Source organism: Vulpes vulpes, chromosome 3 (genome assembly GCF_048418805.1).
Source record: "Vulpes vulpes isolate BD-2025 chromosome 3, VulVul3, whole genome shotgun sequence".
Lineage (NCBI taxonomy): Eukaryota > Metazoa > Chordata > Mammalia > Carnivora > Canidae > Vulpes > Vulpes vulpes.
In genome coordinates, this window is record NC_132782.1 from 98,643,302 (window position 1) to 98,664,897 (window position 21,596).

General features: G+C 36.7%; 1 protein-coding gene across 3 annotated transcripts in view; it reads right to left on the minus strand.

Moving 5' to 3' along the window:
* LOC112908324 (phospholipid-transporting ATPase ABCA3-like) overlaps positions 1-21,596 on the minus strand; it is a 92,249-nt gene that overhangs the window by 34,231 nt on the left and 36,422 nt on the right. For all 3 annotated transcript variants that reach the window (XM_072753690.1, XM_072753691.1, XM_072753689.1), the window contains exons 6-9: positions 7,546-7,662; positions 6,557-6,674; positions 2,963-3,136; positions 907-1,088 (exon numbers count right to left, since the gene is read on the minus strand). In XM_072753690.1, coding sequence (XP_072609791.1) covers positions 907-1,088; positions 2,963-3,136; positions 6,557-6,674; positions 7,546-7,662 — 591 coding nt within the window. The remainder of the gene's footprint in view (positions 1-906; positions 1,089-2,962; positions 3,137-6,556; positions 6,675-7,545; positions 7,663-21,596) is intronic.

Sequence of the window (21,596 nt, forward strand, 5' to 3'; positions counted from 1 at the left end):
TGTATACCTTCAGCAATTGATGTTTGCAGCAAAATTATGTATGATTTATATCTCTAGGATTTAGAAGCAAAAATTGTTTTGAAATGTTAGTGTTCATGGTTTGTCTCCCTCTCTAATTTTTCCCACGCAGTTCCCCTCAAACCATGAGAGACTCCTAACTCTGGGAAACAAACAAAAGGTTGCGGAAGGGTAACTGGGTGGGGGATGGGGTAACTGGGTGACAGGTACTGAGGGTACTTGATGGAATAGCACTGGGTGTTATACTATATGCTGGCAAATTGAATTTAAATTAAAAAAAATGTAAATAAAATAAAAGACAAGGTATAAATGGGAAAAAAAAGAAATGTTAGTGTTCAGAAGTAAGGACAAAATGGAATTACTCAACAATGAAGTTACAGCCACTGCATTTTATCACACTCAGAATACTATTTTTGTATTACATATTATTCAATAATGGCAAGAGTATAGAGGGCAAGATGCAGAAATTCTCCTACTGTACGTAAACTGGTCTAATCCTTGAAAGGAAACAGGTGGTAAGAACACAGATATGGAAAATACCCAATCCTTTACTCACTAGGATCTAAGAAATCATCATATATTATTTAGCTGGGAACAACTTTTGCAGACTTTCATATTTCTTTATTCTCCAATCTAATCTACTATGTACCATGTGGCTGAAGAAGAGTTCTATTACTCATAGTTCTTAATGTATGGTGTCTTATCCACGGATTGTACATTTGGACATGTGGAGGGCTTTAAGAGATCAAGAAATGGCTAGCATTTTCATATGGCTGGTATACACAAAAAAATGATTCTACCAGACCTTTTGATTGGACTATAAATATTATTTGAAATAGGTTCATAAGGACTATGGCTTTCTCCAGTAACACCAGCATTAGTACTCACCAAAAGAAAAAAGTACCATGGTTGGGGCACACCACACTGCCCTGGAAAGATGGTTTCCATATACCAGGTCACAAGGCCATATAAGAAAGCATCAAGTAAAAGCATTAACAAAATATAGCCAAATATGAGGTTATCCTCAAGGTAGACTGGTCTCCAAATGTTATCCCATCTAACACCAATTTCTGAAACAAAAAGGAGATACTATAGATGACTCTGTGAAATAGCAAAGAAAAAAGATTGATAGTTTAAATCCTGTCACTGTAAATAACCTACGTGTTAATACCTTTATTATTTACGTCATCTAAGAAAATGATGAAATATGTAATAACAATGGGTTCTTCCCACCTAACTTCACAATCTACAAAAATAAATAAGAATTACTAAGACGAGGTCAGTGAATGAAACAAAAATAATGAAAAAAGCGAGCCTATTAGATCCTATTTTTCTATCCCCTCATCCTAAATTCACATTTAAACTACCGTCAGAATACACAAATCTGGAAAAATATTCAATAGCACTAGAGATGAATGCTGACTACAAAGCAGAAGAGAAAGATGTTTTGCTTAAATAGAGTTCTGGGACACCTGGTGGCTCAGTTGGTTAAGTGTCTCAACTCTTGATTTTGGCCCAGGTCATGATCTCAGGGTCATGAGATAGAGCACTGCGTCAGGCTCTGTGCCCAATGATGAGCCTGCCTGAGATTCTCTTTCTCTCTCTTTCTGCTCCTCTTCCTCTGCTCACACATGTGTGCACTCTCTTAAAGAAAGAGACGAAGAAAGAAAGAAAGAAAGAAAGAAAGAAAGAAAGAAAGAAAGAAAGAAAGAAAGAAGAAAGAAAAGTTCTGATAGAAGAGAAAAATAAAGTCATCAAAAAAAGGTAATCCTTTGTTCTATTTCTTCTATTTCTGGACAGAGTGTAGCAAAACTAAAAAGCATGGGGGCTTGCAGTGAACTCCAAAAAAGACATTTCATGAATATGGTCAATGAAACTTGTCTTTTCTTCAGCTTCAGCCTCCCTTTCCTATAGACCAGCACCATAAGAAGGATATTCATCAGCACTGCATCTTTGAAAAAGCTATAAAAAGGTAACCACTTAAGAAAAAAATATTTAGTAGTATTAAAAATCATCAAAATGAAAGCAATTTTGAGAGGCAGTGAACAGAAAATTAGAAACGACAACAAAAGAGGTAGAATGCAAGTTTTATGAAGTCTGCTGTACCGTGAGAAATCCTCCTACCTATATAGGAATAATACAGAAAAGAAACAATAACTAAATACAATAAACTAATCCAATAAAAAATAATTCAATTAGAAAACCAAAATGTATACATCCTATTGCAGATTAAGCCAATGAAAACCCCACATCTAGATAAATTCTAGTGAAATTTTTAATGTTTCATATACAAAGAAAGAATAATGCAAGTACCATATAGAAATCATATGTATATTCTTCTGACTGGCACAGGATTTTGTTCACAGGTGAAAAAATTAAGTCCTCAATCATCTTCATTAATCAATAAGTGCAATGAAATTCCCACTAAATCCCAGTAAGATTTTTCATAAATTTTGACAAAGTCACCCTAAAGTTCAAGTAGAAAGCAAAGTGACAAGAATAAAGAACAAGGTCAGGGGCAGCCGGGTGGCTCAGTGGTTTAGCGCCACCTTCAGTCCGGGGCGTGATCCTGGAGACCCGGGATCGAGTCCCACGTCGGGCTCCCTGCATGGAGCCTGCTTCTCCCTCTCCCTATGTCTCTGCTTCTCTCTGTGTCTCTCATGAATAAATAAATAAAGTCTTTTTTTTTTTTTTTAAAGAACAAGGTCTGTAGATAAGACTAACAGAGGCTTCTTGTGGAGAGATGGGAACTTCTAATTTTTCACTCCTTTGATTTTTTTTTTTAGTTCACATAACTGTCTTTAACAATAAATAAACAAATCTAGGGATAAATAATTTGTATAAGATTTTCTTACTTCCTTACCCACTGTCCCACCCATGCTGCCTCAATTCCACCTTTCAAGAATCAAACAGCAAAGGCAAGATTTGCATGGCAAACACTTACGTTTTAATTCCAATTTGAGCAGACGACTAATTCCCAGTGCCAATGCAACATTTGAGCTGAGACAGACAGTCACTTTCTGGGTGAGGGTCATGTGTCCATAGTGTTTAATAATGGTATTAAATGGAAAGAAAGTGGCAAAATACAGGAGACTTCCAGCAGAAGCAGCCAAATGGACTGCAAATAAGGAAATTATAAGGTCAGTTTAAAGCTTGTGCAAAATAATGAATAACTTTTTCTACTACAGTATAGGGTAGTAAGCTCTATGAGGGAAGGATATTTGTCTTTCTTTTTCACCCTCCTATCACTGATGTCCGGCACACAGTATATACTCCCTGAATATGTGTTAAAAATGAATTAACTAACAGTTAATGTGTAGAATATTTAGTCATTTAAACAAAGATTTACTCATGAGCACTTGGCTTGAGAAATTATAAATGTATACCATTATTATTTATTATTAATTATTAATAATTATTAGTGTTCCCAGAGTTTGAAGTATTGGGTAGAATATAAAGTTCTTTATGAAGTTTTAAACACATGCTTCCAATCAAAATCATGATGCCTAAAATAAAGAATAGTTGAATAAATAGATAATAACTACTGAGAGTTAGATGTGGTTATGTCCATAAGCATGGGATCTATAGACTAGAAAAAGAATTCTTGTTAGGATTATCATTGAGATGACATAAAATCAGCACCAAGGAAGAAAGTAAAAACACTCAAATCATGGTCAACTAATCTTCAATAAAGTAGGGATGAATATCCAATGGAAAAAAATCTTTTCAACAAATGGTGCTGGGAACACTAGACAGCCACATGCAGAAGAATGAAACTGGACCACTTTCTTATGCCATACACAAAAATAAATTCAAAATGGATGAAAGACCTCAATGTGAGACAGGAAACTATAAAAATCCTGGAGGAAAACACAGCCAGTAACCTCTTCCATCTTGGCCGTAGTACCTTCTTACTAGACATGTTGCTGGAGGAAGGGAAACAAAAGCAAAAATGAACTTTTGGGACTTCAAGATAAAAAGCTGCATGTTGAAGGAAACAATCAATTAAAACTAAAAGGCAACCTATGGAATGGGAGAAGATATTTGCAAATGACATTATCTGATAAAGGGTTAGCATCCAAAATTGACGGGATGAGCACTGGGTGTTATTCTGTATGTTGGTAAAATGAACACCAATAAAAAATTAATTTATTAAAAAAAATAAAAAAATAAAGACCTTATCAAACCCAACACCCAAAAAACAAATAATCCAGTTAAGAAATGGGCAAAAGACAAGAATAGACCTTTTTCCAAAGAAGACACCCAGATGGCCAACAGACACATAAAAAGATGCTCAACATCACTTAGCTTCAGGGAAATACAAATCAAAGCTATGATGAGATACCACCTCACATCTGTCAGAATGGCTAAAATTAACGACAATGGAAACAACAGATATTGGCAAGTATATGGAGAAAGGGGGAACCCTTTTACACTGGGATTGCAAACTGGTACAGCCACTCTGGACAAAAGTATGAAGGTTCCTAAAAAGTTAAAAATAAAACTATCCTAAAACCCAGCAATTGCACTCCTAGGCATTTACCTAAAGGATGCAAAAATACTGATTCGAAGGGACTCATGCACCCTGATGTTTATATAGCAGCATTATCAACAATATATAGTGGAATATTACTTAGCTATCAAAAAGAATGAAATATTGCTATATACAATGACATGGATGGAACTACTAAATGAAACAAGTCAGAGAGAGACAAATACCATATGACTTCACTCATGTGTGGAATTAAGAAACAAAACAGATGAACATGGGCGAAAGGGGAAAGAAAAAGAGAGGGAGGTAAACCATAAGAGACTCTTAACTACAGAGAACAAATGAGGGTTGATGGAGGGAGGTGGGGGGATTGGCTAAATGGTTGGTGGGTATTAAGGAGGGCAGTTGCTGTAATGAGCATGGGGTGTTATGTGGAAGTGATGACTCACCAAATTCCACTCCTGAAACCATTATTATACTATATGCTAACTAACTAGAATTTAAATAAAATCTTGAAACAAAAAATAAATAAGACAAACTTAAAAAGACACTCACATTAAATTATAATGATATAAACTATCTTTTTCTTTCTTTCAATCACTTTATTGAGATATTACTGACATATAAAGAGCTGTACATGCTTAATGTAAACAATTTGATGAGTTTGGAGGTAGGTATGTACACCTTGTGAATACATCACAATCTATGCTATAAACATACCTATCACCTCCCAAAGTTTCCATCTGCTCTCTTTTTCTCTCCCTCTGTCCTCCTTATTATTTCTTTTTTTGTGATGTGAATACTTAACATAAAAGGTACCTCTTAGCAAGCTTTTTAAGTGTACAGTACTGTACTGTTAACTACAGGCACTATGTTGTAGATGTTTAAGGCACTTATTCATCTTGCATAATGAAACTCTAACGCTATTACCCTTTGACTAATACCTCCTTGCTTCCCTTTTCCCCAACTTCCTGGCAACCACCATTCTAGGCTGTGTGTGTGTGTGTGTGTGTGTGTGTGTGTGTATGTATATATCATATAGTATTGTTTTCCTGTATCTTGCTTGTTTCACTTAACAATGGCCTCTAGGTTTCTGTTTTTACAAATGGCAGAATCTCCTTCTTTTATAAGGCAGAAAAAAACCTCTTTGTATTATATACCACGTTTTTTTAAACCATTCATCTGACGAAGGACATTTAGTTGCTTCCATGTCTTGGCCATTGTGAATAATGTTATAGTGAATATGACAGTGATTGTTTGTTTGTTTGTTTATTTATTTATTTATCTTTTTAATTTATCTTTTTATTTTTTCATAATGATAAGGGTACCATTCCCTATTTCCCCCATCTCTCTATTCACCTCCTCTTTGGTCACATTCAGTTTGTTCTCCATAAATAAGAGTATGTTTCTTGGTTTATCTCCCTCTTTTTCCTTTTTCTCATTTGTTTTGTTTCTTAAATTCACATATGAGTGAAATCATATGGCATATGTCTTTCTCTGACTTACTTATTTTTAGCATAATACTCTCTAGCTTCATCCACATCTTGTAAATGGCAGGACTTCATTCTTTTTTATGGCTGAATAATATTCTGTTGTATATTCATACACCACACCTTCTCTATTTGTTTATCAACTGATGGACATCTGGGCTGCTTCCACATTTTGGCTATTGTAAATAATGCTATGAACATAGGGGTGCATGTATCCTTTTGAATTAGTGTTTTTGTATTTTGGGATAGACACCCCCAGTACTGTGATTACTGAATCGCAGGGTAGTTTTTTAACTTTTTGAAGGGATGGGTGAAACAAGTGAAGGGGATTAAGAGCACACTCATTGTGATGAGCACTGAGTAATGTACAAAATTGTTGAATCACTATATTGTATACTTGAAACTAATATATTTAACACTGTATATTAATTACAGTGTTTTTAATTATTAAACAATTAATTAATTAATAATTAATTATTAACACTGTATATTAATTACAGTTACAAAATTTAATAAACACCCCAAAAATCTGTTACAGGGTGAGTTTTAGACTTACCTTTATTGAAGAATGTGCTAACCATAAATGCAAAGAATATTGAAGCAATGGCATAACACATAAGAAAGACAAAGATGAAACTACTGTCACTGAAGCGAAAGATTGGCTCACTGAAAATCTACAAGAAAACAATTATGACATCATGTAAGGTACACCATAAATACTATCACATAACCATAAGAGAAGAAAGAGAAAATGATACCCCTAATGAGATAGATCACTACTCAGTGATTGAAACTCAAAGAGATGGAAAATTAACTAAGTAATTTATTTTTTACATAAAGGTTTATGTTTTTTTCTCAGATATACAGCAGCCTCTGACTTTCCACAGCAGAAATAGTTAGGGTAAGGCTGCAATCAACTAGAAGATGTCTAACACAGAAGCTATTAAACACATGTAGCTAACAAACACTTAAAATGTAGCAAGTGTGACTTAATTTTTTTCATTTATTTCTCTTTAGATTAAAAAATGAAGGCAGCGTTTAATACAGATCAAGTATTTCTGATGAAAATATAGTATATGAATTCAGATATGCTGTAAATATAAAACATACACTAGAGTGCATGTTTTATACACAGTACAAAAAGGATCAGGGGTGCCTGGTGGCTCAGTTGGTTAAGCATCTGCCTTTGACTTGGGTCACGATCCTGGCATCACTGCTCAGTGGCGAGTCTGTTTCTCCCTCTGCCCCTTCACTCTGCTCATGTTCTCCCTCTCTTTCTCTCAAATAAATAAAAATAAATAAAATAAGATAAAATAAAATAAAAATAATGTAAAACTCTTAATTTTAAAATTGGTTCTAAAAATAAAATTGGTTCTATGTTCAATTAATAATTTGTTCATATTAGGCTAAATTTAAAATATCATTAACATAATTTCACCTGTTCTTTATAGTTTTAAAATTTTCTACTGGCCACTAAAAAACCTTCCAGTATTACATATATGACTTGTGGTATTTCTACTGGACAGCATGAAATTAGATACTTGCCTTGGCAGAGAATAAAACACATATCAAAGAGATAATAATGATATAAAAAAAGAAGAATGTGAAGAAATAGGCAGCCCAGATGATCCAGTTTTGAAGTCCAATTATAAGCTGGTACTCCTATAGGAAAATCAACACAAGTCAAATATTACAATGTATCAAAAATTCATACCACTTACATACATTTTTTCTACTTAAATTCCCATGAAAAACTATGTAAATGGTTAATATCATCTCCATGTTATGAATGAGAAAAATCACGGCTCAGAAACTGTGCTGTTCAATATTATGCATTTAGGGCAATGCTGGCATTAAAATATTTCTCCTGAGTTCAGAGATCTTTCTTCATTACTACACCTAGTATTAGACCAAAAAGGAAAACATCTAAAATTAACCTTCAAAATCTTAAGTCCTCTTTTCTATTATACTCTACTTCTGGGAGTATGAGAGAGATGTGTCTTTTTTTTTTTTTTAATCCAATTGTATGTTAGAAGTCGATTATACTTCTTAGGCTTGTTCCTTGTAGACAATGTGTCTTTTTCCTCACTCTGGTTGCTTTCAAGATTTTCTTTTTGGTCTTTAATTCTCAACAGTTTGAATATGCTTTGTGTGTGTATGTGTATGTGTGTGTGTGTGGTATTTTTTCCTGCTTTGTGTTCCTTGAGCTTCTTAGATCTGTAATTTTGATGTCTATCATTAATTTTGAAAAATTCTCTGCCATTATTCCTTTGGCTCTATTCTCTTTTCTCCTTTTTTTGGGGGGGAATTTAAATTATGTATGTGTTATGCTATTTGATATTGTCCTACACTTCTTGAATACTTTATTCTGGGTTTTTACATTTTGTTTTGTCTTTGCATTTCAGTTCATATAACTTCAACTGTCTTATATTCAATTCTGTGATTCTTTCCTCAAGTCTAGTGATGAGCCCGTCAAAAGCATTTTTCATTTTTGTTAGCATGTCTAGATATTTTATGTCTAGATATTCTATTTTGACTCCTTATAGTATTGATCTCTCTGATAACTTTACCTATCTGATCTTGTATGTTACCTACTGTGCAGAGGAGTTCAAAAAGCAGGCCCAAGACTACTATTCTTAGAAATACATGTAATGAAAAAAAAAAAGAAATACATGTAATGAGCACTGGGTGTTATGTGCAATTGATGAATCACTAAACTCTCTATCTGAAAATGATAATACTCTATATGTTAATTAATTGAATTTACATAAAAGAGCAAATTAATTTAAAAAATAAAGGCATGTTTGCAAGTTGGCCCTTGGGTGGTGTATGGTATCTTGGCTAGTAAACTGTTCCCTACACTGATACAAAACTTTCCCTAAATACAAATCAAAACCACCATGAGATACCACCTCACACCAGTGAGAATGGGGAACATTAACAAGGCAGGAAACCACAAATGTTGGAGAGGATGCGGAGAAAAGGAATCCTCTTACACTGTTGGTGGGAATGTGAACTGGTGCAGCCACTCTGGAAAACTGTGTGGAGGTTCCTCAAAGAGTTAAAAATAGACCTGCCCTACGACCCAGCAATTGCATTGTTGGGGATTTACCCCAAAGATACAGATGCAACGAAACGCCGGGACACCTGCACCCCGATGTTTCTAGCAGCAATGTCCACAATCGCCAAACTGTGGAAGGAGCCTCGGTGTCCATCGAAAGATGAATGGATAAAGAAGATGTGGTTTATGTATACAATGGAATATTACTCAGCCATTAGAAATGACAAATACCCACCATTCGCTTCAACGTGGAGGGAACTGGAGGGTATTATGTTGAGTGAAATAAGTCAATCGGAGAAGGACAAACATTATATGGTCTCACTCATTTGGGGAATATAAATAATAGTGAAAGGGAATATAAGGGAAAGGAGAAGAAATGTGTGGGAAATATCAGAAAGGGAGACAGAACATAAAGACTCCTAACTCTGGGAAATGAACTAGGGGTGGTGGAAGGGGAGGAGGGCGGGGGGTGGGGGTGAATGGGTGACGGGCACTGAGGGGGGCACTTGACGGGATGAGCACTGGGTGTTATTCTGTATGTTGGCAAATTGAACACCAATAAAAAATAAATTTATTATAAAAACAAAAAAACAAAAAAAAAACCCCACAAAACTTTCCCTAAATGATAAGGGTAAGTGACTGTGCTAAAACTGTTTGTACAAACACTATGGTTTATGCTGAATATCTGCTTTCCAGGAGTGTGGAATTTTGGTATATGATAGGCAAATGGTGTCTACCTAACCAGCCCCCTTCAAAACATGAGGTGCTAAATCTGATGACTTCCCTGGCCACAAACATCACAAACATACTGCTGGATTTTCATTGCTGGGGCAAGAGTGGTCTCTGCGTGGCCCCTTGTGAGGTTAATTGAAGAAGCCTGCAGGTGAATTCCTCCAGGTTTTGCCTGTGTCATATCCTGTTATGAGCCAGCTATGTTTATTTCCTAGCTGTGAGCATATAATTAATGCTTAATTAAGTCCCATGAGTCCTTCTATAGACTTTCAGAAATTAGGGGCTGTCTTGAGGATACTGGACACATCTACCTTTCCCTTAGTGCCTTTAAATGATTAATTACAGTAATTTAAAATTCCTTATCTGATATTTCCAACATCTATGTCATACCTGTGTCAGGTTCTGATAATTGATTTGCCTCTTTAGACTATGCTTTCTCTTAATTTTTGGTATGTTTAATAATTTTTTGTTGAAACCCACACATGTTATCTAGGGTAACAGATATCAAGGTGAAGGCCTAAGATGCAGGGTTTTATGTTAATTTAGCCAGGAGTTGCACTGTCCTTGAAATTAACTCTTATTCTTGTTACTTCAATTTCTCTAGTGACACATTCTATCTCCTTGAATTCCTTCAGATTTTCTCTTCCTGCTGCTTCCAAGAGAAAAGTTTCTCTCTGAAATTCTGCCAGCTTGAAAAACTGATAAGTGGCATCAATATTCATTCTCCTTGTTTTATATTTCCTGCTACTGGGATGTAAATTATGTATGTGTTATGCTATTTGATATTGTCCTACACTTTTTGAATACTTTATTCTGGGTTTATACATTTTGTAAAATGTAAAACATTACACAAAGCATATTCAAACTGTTGAGAATTAAAGACCAAAAAGAAAATCTTGAAAGCAACCAGAGTGGGGAAAAATACACATTGTCTACAAGGAACAAGCATAAGAAGTATAATCGACTTCTAACGTACAATTGGATTAAAAAAATAGACACATCTCTCTTATACTCCTGGAAGTAGAGTATAATAGAAAAGAGAACTTAAGATTTTTTCCTTTTTGGTCCAATACTAGGTGTAGTAATGAAGAAAGATACCTGAACTCACCAATGATAAATATGTAGAAATAATCCAACTCTCCATACAAAAGAGCCCCACAGGCGTAAAAACATCTTCACAGAAACAGACAAACACAGGGGTGAAAAGAGAGGCAAACCAAAAAACAGACTCTTAATGATAGAGAACAAAATGAGGGTTGCTGGAGGGGAGGTGGATGGGAGGATGGGTTAAATGGCTGATGTGTATTAAAGAGGGCACTTGTGATGAGCACCAAGGGTTGTATGTAAGTGATGAAACTCTAAATTCTACTCCTGAAACTAATAGCACATTATATGTTAACTGACTAGAACTTAAATAATAACTTGAACAAAAAAAGAAAATAATTGAATTACCTTCAATCTTTTTTCCCTTTCCCAGACAATGTATCGCATGATGGAAAGTACAGTTGGAGAGAACATAAGTATGAACATCAAAGGGAGGAAGGAACTAATGATAAAAATTAATTCATCATGAGAATAAGCTGGGTGTGGAAATCTCCTTATAAAGATACTGGTACTATCAAACATGTTCCGGCTAGCATTGCTCTCATGATACAGCATGATGGCTTTGTCTAGGGCATGCTGTACAGCCAGGAACCCTTCTCTGATGTACCCTGTATATAAAACAAACATGGTCAAGTAAAACAGACTAAGGAACTGCTCAGATATATAAATAACAAGGCAATTCAATTAAGTCATAGCTCATCACCTACAGAACCCAAATTTCCTGCTATATTAAGGCTAATTGCACAAAATTACCCTGAGAACATATAGTTTTTATATGGAAGCAAGGGATACTTCTTCAGCTGAATCTGAATCACATCTTCCCAAAATTAAATACACTTTATGACAGTGGTAGGCTTGTTAATGCAATCTACATTGACAAAAATAATGCAGATTAAATATTAGAGAGATGAAGACTTGGAAATGTAAATACAGAAATGAAGCTCAGAATCACATTTAAATTCTACAGAGTAATGCAGAATAGCCCTTAAAAATTGTTTCACTGAAACCAAGTCAACCATATAACTAAAAGGCAACTTAGAGTTTAATCTTTTTTTTAAAGATTTTATTTATTTATTTATAAGAGACACACAGAGAAAGGCAGAGACACAGGCAGAGGGAGAAGCAAGCTCCCCGCTAGGAGCCAGATGCAGGATTGATCCCAGGACCTCGGGATCATGCCCTTAGGCATGAACATTTGAAGGCAAATGTTCAACCACTGAGCCACCCAGGTGTCCCAGGTTTATTTTGTTTTTATCATTTTTTAAAATTGAAACTAGGATTATTAATTTTGAACTTTTCTATTTTTCTAATATGAACATTTAAAACTATAAGCTTCTTTCTAAACATGGCTTTAGCTATATCCCCCCAGTTTTGCTCCTAAATATTTTTTTATAAATTTATTTTTTATTGGTGTTCAATTTGCCAACATATAGAATAACACCCAGTGCTCATCCTGTCAAGTGCCCACCTCAGTGCCCGTCACCCAGTCACCCCCACGCTCCCAAATCTTAAAGTTATGTTTTCTTTATTATTCAATTTAAAATATTTTCTACTTTCTTTATGACTTCTTTGACTCATGGATTATTTAGAAATGGTTGTTCAATGCCCACATATTTTTCTAATTATCTAATGTTTCCAATTATCTCATTGTTATCAGTCCCTAATTCCACTGTCATCAGAGAACACACTCTATATGATTTCAGTCTTTTTAATTTCAATGAGATTTATTTTATAACTCAGCCTGAGAGTTGTCTTGGTGAAAATGCCTTGCACTTAAAAAGAATGTGTATTCTAACACCGTTGAGTAATTGCTCAATCAATTCAGGGAAACATTTGAAAATGTTCTTCGTATCATTTACTTCTTTACAATTTTTTTTGTTTAGATATTCTGTCAACTGATGAGAGAAGGATATTAATATCTCCATCGACAATGGTAGTATTGCCCAATTCTCCCTTTAGTTCTGTCAATTTTTGCTTCATGTATTTTGAAGCTGTTATTAGATGCATACATATTTATAATTGTTATATCCTTCTGATCAACTGGCCCTTTGTCTTGAAATCTGTTTTATTGGATATGTGTATATCTGCTCCAGTCATTTTATGGGTGTTGTCTTTAATCACATTTAAGACTCTTTTTCTACACATATTTTTTTTCTGCCCTCTTCTCTTTTATCTGTCAGGGACTCTATACATATGTTAAAACTTTTGGTGTTGCTCCACATTTCACTGAAACTCCATTTTTTTATTTTTTGTTTTTCAAATTGAATACATTTTATTTTTTAAAAAAGATTTTATTGATTTATTCATGAGAGACACACAGAGAGAGAGGCAGAGACACTGGCAGAGGGAGAAACAGGCTTCACACAGGGAGCCCGGTGTGGGACTCAATTCCGGGTCTCCAGGATCACACCCTAGGCAGAAGGTGGCACTAAACCGCTGAGCCACCAGGGCTGCCCTGAATACATTTTATTGTTCCAAGTTCATTTATTCTTTCTTCTGTCATCTTCACTTCACTATTAAATCTGTCCTATATTTTCCAATTCTAGACTCTGTGTTTTATTCCTTTTTTTATGGTTTCTAATTCTCTGCTGAGACTTACCACTTCTTCCATTGTGTTATAACAGCCACCTTAAAACAAATTCTTATTTGCTAGTTCCATAATCTGAGTTATCTTGGAATCTCAGTTGGATATTAAGACACAGTACACAAAACCACTGTAATAGTAATATGATATTGGTTTAAGAGTAGACAGACTAGGGGTGCCTGGGTGGTTCAGCACCTGCCTTTACCTCAGGTCATGATCTCAAGGTCCTGGGATCAAGCCCATATTGGGCTCCCTACTCAGTGAGGAGTCTGCTTCTTCCTCCTTCCTCCCCACTCCTGCTCTCTTGTTATCTCTGTTGCTGTCTGTCTCTCTCTCTCGCAAATAAGTAAAAAAATAAAAAAATCTAAAAATAAAAGAGTAGTTAGACTAGTAGGAAAAGAAGAGAAAATTTTGGGACAGATTATTTTAAATAGTTTTGGGAAAACTGTTTTCCTCTCTGCAGTAAAAAATGATATTGAATCTAGCCCAAACTACACACAAATGTTAACTCCTTCCTCATGGATTAACAACCAAGTCATAGAAGGAAAAACCATAAAGAGGAAATAGTAGAAGGATATTTTTGAATTTATGAGTAGAGATGGACTTCTTAAATGAAAGTCCAGAAAAAGACCATGTGGCCCCCAAACAATAAATTACATCAAATTAAAGATTTCTGCTCAATAAAGGACAGCAAGATAAAACCAAAAGTTGGAAAAAGATACTTGCAAAATTTAGAACCAACAATGTATCTGAAAATACATCAAACTCCTGAATAAATATAAATCTTTAAATAGATATATAAATAAAATGTGTGTTACATTATTTGAAACTGTGTTCTGCAGAAGGATTGTTGTTTCAAATTTTAAAATATCATAAAGGTTCATCTGTGGTAATATAACTGAAAGGTTAAGCATAGTTTTCTATTCCTCCCTTGATTCACATAATAGATTACCTCAATTTTCTACTCACTTCCTTGCCAATCCTAAGTTCTTAGTCTTTGTACCCGTGTCTTCCTTTGTTTACCAAGGATTCAGTCCTTCATCCTCCCTTCTCTAACATTCCCCCCAAATAATGTTGTATTAAGGAAATATAAGGGTATATATTACCTGTTCTCAAGTAATATGCTATTTGAAGTTGAGAAGTGAAATGACAAAAATAAAATCCCAACATCTGAAAAATTCATTTTCTGAAATATCTTGATCAATTATGTAAATTATTATTATTTTATTTATTTTTTATTGGAGTTCAATTTGCCAACATATAGCATAACACCCAGTGCTCATCCCATCAAGTGCCCCCCTCAGTGCCCATCACCCAGTCACCCCTACCCCCCACCCCCCACCCACCTCCCTTTCTATCACCCCTTGTTCGTTTCCCAGAGTTAGGAGTCTCTCATGTTCTGTCTCCCTTTCTGATATTTCCCACTCATTTTTTTCTTTCCCCTTTATTCCCTTTCACTATTCTTTATATTCCCCAAATGAATGAGACCATATAATGTTTGTCCTTCTCCGATTGACTTATTTCACTCAGCATAATACCCTCCAGTTCCATCCACGTTGAAGCAAATGGTGGGTATTTGTCGTTTCTAATGGCCGAGTAATATTCCATTGTATACATATACCACATCTTCTTTATCCATTCATCTTTCAATGGACAGATTAGATGTCCCAGATTAGGAAAGTTTTCAGCTATGATTTGTTCAAATACATATTCTGGACCTCTGTCCCTTTTGGCGCCCTCAGGAACCCCAATTAAATGTAGATTTTTCTTTCTGAGGCTGTTATTTAATTCCCTTAATCTATGCTCATGATCTTTTGTTTTTCTCTTTTTTTCTCAGTTTCCCTCTTTGCCATCAACTTGTCCTCTATGTCAGTCACTCGTTCTTCTACCTTGTTAACCCTCATTGTTAGGACCTCTAGTTTGGATTGCACCTCATTTAATTGATTTTTAATTTCTGCCTGATTGGATCTAAATTCTGCAGTCATGAAGTCTCGAGTCCTTTATGCTTTTTTCTAGAGCCACCAGTAGCTTTATAATTGTGCTTCTGAATTGGCTTTCTGACATTGAATTGTAATCCAAATTTTGTAACTCTGTGGGAGAGAGGACCATTTCTGATTCTTTCTTTTGAGGTGAGTTTTTCCTTCTAGTCATTTTGCTCAGTGCAGAGTGGCCAAAAACAAGTTGTATTGGGAAAAGGAAAAAAAGAGAGAAGAGAAAGAAGAAAAGAAGAAGAAAAAAGAGAGAAGAGAAGAAAAAAGGGGGGGGAAGCAAACAAAACAAAAAGAAGGGGGAGTATCCTCTGATTCTATATACTGTAAATCCCTCGACTTCATCTGGAACTTTCCAGTGCTGCTTGGTCAATAACTTGCTTTTCCCCTGCCCGTCTAGCTGGTCTTCTGGCGGAGGGGCCTGCTGTGCTGATTCTCAGGTGTGAGCACCTGGGGCAGCTACTCAGCCCCCTGCCTGGTGCATGGCTCAGTGGGAGTTGTTTATCCTGTTTAACAGCTTTTTATCCTGTTTACCCTGTGAGGCCATTGTGAGGTTCAGTGCCGGTTGTTTATCCTGCGAGGCCCCAGGAGGAACAACAACAGTGGCTGCAGCCAGCTCTTCAGCCCTGGAGTCTGCTCCCGCAGTACTATGGCAGCTCCCAGTCCACCTCCCAGTCTGCAGGGGCCTGGATGCTCCGGGGGCGGGGTCACCGATCTGCACAGCTTGGGGCCACCCAGTGGCAGGAGCATCCTTGCTGTCCTGTGCCCTCCTGGCTTCTCCTGTCCCAGGGAGCACCGGATCCTGGTCTGCGTCCCCCGGTGCCCTGAGCTCCCGGGCCTGTGCTGCTGGAATCACGCTCCCAGGCTGTGCAGCCCCCTCTGTGCAGAGCCGCCTCCCAGCTGCTCCTGGCCCAGCTGGTGGGTGCTTCCCTGCGCACTGCAGCCCTTTAGGGAGCTCAGCCACGGTGTGTGGCGCACTCTCCCCCAGGGTGCTGGTCCTCTGTTAGTGCCTCTGGGAGTCTGAAGGCATCCCCGCCCCTCCTGGGCTCCTGCTCCAACTCCCTGCAAGCACCTTTCCCCGGGGGGTTAATTGGTGAAGTTCCTGCTTCTCTGGCTGGGGCTTTCCTGTCCTGGGGGCACTCGCAGTGGGGCCTTAGCCTGCTCCTCGTGGGGCCCCTCCCACTTGGATGCCTTTTATTTATTTATTTTTCGTCTTCCTACCTTGATAGAAGCGCGAACTCTTCTCACTGTAGCATTCCAGCTGTTCTCTCTTTAAATCTCAAGCTGAATTCGTAGGTTTTCAGGATGATTTGAAAGTTATCTAGGTAGTTTGGTGGAGACAGGTGACTTGGGGACCCTACTATTCTGCCATCTTGCCCCCTCTATCTAAATTATTATTATACAATTTGGAAACATAGGCCACAGTCTTATTTGTTCAGCAACAGTATACAACAAAAATCAAAGATAAACTATGAGTGCTATCACTTGGAGATATGCATCCACTACCATATTAAATCATTTCTTCTATTCATGCTAAATATTATTTGGCTGTGTCTCTCATAACTTCCAGGAAAAAATTTCATACTGTTTCACCTACACACCAGGTCCTTAAAGACCTTTTTGCTTCCTAGCTTGATTTCTAACAGCTTCATATGTATTCTCTATTCTAGCTATATAAATAAGGAAAGCAAACAAACAAAAGGCCCACGTGGTTCCCTGAATGTGGCATCCTGTCCCATATGTGTTCATGATTTACTTCCACTGCCTGGAATAATCCCCACTCATCCCCAACTAACTAAATACACATATGTGTAGATTCAGCTTAATCCTTAAGCTTAAATTCCTTCTTAGTAGACTTTGTCAAGATTATTTTTAATGACCGTCTAATAGGTTCATCTATTGTTTTACCGATTTTATGCTGTTCCCAACTTTTGTTCCTTCTGCTAGAATGTGCATAGCTTTTTTCTTCTATTAAATATTTGCTAAAGATAAAAATCTCAATAGTTGGTAAATCCAAATTCCACACTAAGGGTTTTTCATGTAAGATAATTTTCAAAATAAAAATCTGAATTAAAAATTACCATCACAATTTTAAAACTTTTAGATCAAATCATTAAAATTATACACACACACACAAGAATAGTCAAGTAATATCGATAAATGAAGGTGTTTGTATTTGGAAAGCAAAACACTAAATCACAACTAATGTATAGGATTAAAACTAGTTTTGATAAAATATAAATTTAACTTAAAAATTACAAGAACATATACATATACATGGGTATATACATCTATAAAATACACATATAGCCACATGTATAGATTATATGCAACTGAGATAATAAAATAAGCATGTTTAATTATTTGCTCACCAGGACCTCCTCCATCATCATAATTTACGTTCCTGGGTCCTACAGTGGGATAAGCAGGAAAGAGTAGGGATGTCTGCCAGCCTGTCCTGTCTGGCGACATCAAAGTTCTCTGTATCCTAACAAAACGCAGATGATACTCTACCTAGAAGTAGTGATAGGAAACAAATCATGCTTAAATCCATATAAAACTGAACAACACATTTTAAAAAAAAGATAAATTAAGTCCAGATGGGAAAACATGTAGTTTCAAAGATGAGACTCATCTGATGTACAATGATTCTGAACACCTGGAAATGATAGTGACTGAAGGCACAGCCTAAGTCCTCTGATCATAACAAGATCTAAAGTCCTCTAAGAATATAGATAGTTCACAAAAAAGGAGATACATATATGGCTCATATGAAAAGCTTTTCCATGTCCTACAATGAAATAAATGCAAATTAAAATTACAGATACATGTCTTACCCATTATACTGGAGAAATCTAGAGTTTAACAACATGCTCTGTCAGTGAAGCTGTGGATAGGCACTTTAATACACTGGTTGTAGAATGCAAAATGGCACAACTATAATGGAGAACCCAGCAATGTTTAATAAAACTACATATGCATTTTTGGTTTGATTCAGCAATCTACTTCCAGGAACAGACTTGGAAAATCCACCTTCAACCATATAAAGGAGACATGCACAAGTTTGTTGTAACATTATTTGTCGTAGGAATATATGGGAATCAACCAAATTGCTCAGACACGGGAGATGGCACAAATTGCAGTATCTGTACACAAGAGAGACATACATATATGTTCAAGCTACAGTCAGAAAACAGAAATCACACTGATCATACTAGGTAACTAAAAAGGAAAGGAATTCTAAGGTATCAGGTAGCCACAGCAGGAAGCAGCCACCAGCCCTATAACTAAGGAAGTAAAAGCAAGGGTTTGGAATTATTAAAAATTATAAGCTTAGAGGAGAGATCCTGTGGGGCTGAAAACCAAACCTCCAAGAAAGTGGCACTGGTCAACTAGTGTTCTGTCTTACTGCTTAAAAAAGGGTCTTTGGGACTGGGATATACACTTCTGAGGAGGAGCTCCAGTTGTCCAGTCTTTCAGAGGGGGTGATGAGGCTGCTTTTAAAAAGTGTCAGGTAATCTGCAAACTGCATTTGGCTGCTTCCAGTGGAAAAAAGTACTACTGCCAAAATAAAGAAGTGATGCTGGAAGGTCTTTTATAGCAATTAAAGCAGACCAAAAGCCAACAGGGAAGCTCAAGTTTCTTCTCCCTTCAATCCCTGTCTCTAAAGTTTGCCTCTAGTGCCCTTTATTAGTATTATATGGAGATGACTAAAAAGCAGAAATGTACCTACAGCATCAAAGAGTAGAGTGAAGTAGATCTACAGCTCAAAAAGAAACTTAAACTCACAAATAAATGATCAATTAATCTTTGACAAAGCAAGAAAGAATATCCAATGGAAAAAAGACAGTCTCTTTGACAAATGGGAAACAAATGGGGTTGGGAAAACTGGATAGCCACATGCAGAAGAATGAAACCAGACCACTTTCTTACACCATACACAAAAATAAGTTCAAAATGTATGAAAGACCTCAATGTGAGACAGGATACCACCAAAATCCTTGAGGAGAACACAGGCAACAACCTCTTCACCTTGGCTATAGCAACTTCTTGCTAGACACGTCACTGGAGGCAAGGGAAACAAAACAAAAGTGAACTATTTGGGTTTCATCAAGATAAAAGCTTCTGCAGAGCAAAGGAAATACTTAACATACAACACCCAGTGGTCATCATCATAACAAGTGCTCTCCTTCATACCTATCATCCATCTAGCACATTGCCCACCCATCTCCCTCCATCAACACTGTTTGTCCTTAAGAAATCTTGTATGGCTTGTTTCCCTTTCTCCTTTGCTCCCCTCCTTCCCATATGTTCACCTGTTTTCTTAAATTCCACATATGAGTGAGATCATATGGTATTTGTCTTTCTCTGAGGGATTTATTTCACCTAGCATAACATTCTGGCTTCATCCATGTCATTGCAAATGGGAAGATTCATTCTTCTTGAAAGCTGAGCAATATTCCATCATGCGCATGCATGTGTGGGTGTATAGATATAGATACCCATTTATATCTGTATCTGTATCTAGATCTATCCATATATCACATCACTTTATCATTTCATCTGTTGATGGACACTTGGGCTCTCTCCATAGTATAAACATCAAGGTGCATGTATCCTTTGAATATTTATTTTTGTATCCTTTGGGTAAACACCTAGTAGCTCAATTACTAAATTATAGGGTAGTTTTATTTTTAGCATTTTGAGGAATCTCCTCTGATTTCCTGGTTGACCCCTTCATCTTTTTTTTTAAATTTTTATTTATTTATGATAGCCACACACACACACACACACACACACACAGAGAGAGAGAGAGAGAGAGAGAGAGAGAGAGAGAGAAGCAGAGACATAGGCAGAGGGAGAAGCAGGCTCCATGCACCAGGAGCCCGATGTGGGACTCCATCCTGGATCTCCAGGATTGCGCCCTGGGCCAAAGGCAGGTGCTAAACCGCTGCGCCACCCAGGGATCCCCCCTTTCATCTTTGAGCAGGATGCTTTTTAACCTCCACTTGTTTGAATTTCTTCCAAATTTCTTCTTGTGATTGAGTTCTATTTTCAAAGCATCATGGTCTGAAAATATGCAGGGGACAATCCGACTCTTTTGGTATCCGTTAAGACCTGATTTGTGACCCAGTATGTGGTCTATTCTGGAGAAAGTTCCATGTGCACCTGAGAAGAATGTGTATTCAGTTGTGTTTGGATGGAAAGTTCTGTAAATATCTATGAAATCCATCGGTCCAGTGTATCATTTAAAGCTCTTGTTTCTTCGGAAATGTTATGCTTGTAAGATCTGTCATTTGCAGAAAGTGCCGTGTTGAAGTTTCCCAGTATTAGTGTATTATTATCGAAGTATGTCTTTACTTTGGTTATTAATTGATTGGTATACTTGGCAGCTCCCATATTCAGGGCATAAATATTCATTATTGTTAGGTTCTCTTGTTGGATAGATCCTATAAGTATGATATAGTGTCCCTCTTCATCTCTTACTACAGTCTTTGGGATAAAATTTAATTTATCTGATATGAGAATGGCTACCTCTGCTTTCTTTTGAGGACCATTTGAATGGTAAATGGTTCTCCAACCTTTCATTTTCAGGCTCTAGGTGCCCTTAGGTCTAAAATGAGTCTCTTGTAGACAGCAAATAGATGGGCCTTGCTTTTTTATCCAGTCTGAAACTCTGCATCTTTTGATGAGATCATTAAGCCCATTCACATTCAGAGTTACTATTGAAAGATACGAATTTAGTGTCATCATAATACCTATTCAGTCCCTGTTTTTGTGGATTATTTCTTTGGGCATCCTCTTTCTTTAATAGAGTCCCCCTTAATATTTCTTGCAGAGCTGGTTTGGTGGTCACATTCTTTCAGTTTCTGCCTATCTTGGAAGCTCTTTATCTCTCCTTTTTTTTTTTTTTTTTTTTTTAAATCTCTCCTTCTATTCTGAATGACAGCATTTCTGGATAGAGTATTCTTGGCTGCAGGTTCTTCTCATTTAGGACCCTGAATATATCCTGCCAGCCCTTTCTAGGCTGCCAGGTCACTGTGGAGAGGTCTGCTTTTAACCTAATACTTCTCCCCATATAAGTTAGGGATTTTTTTTGGTCTTCTGCTGCTTTAAGGATCTTCTC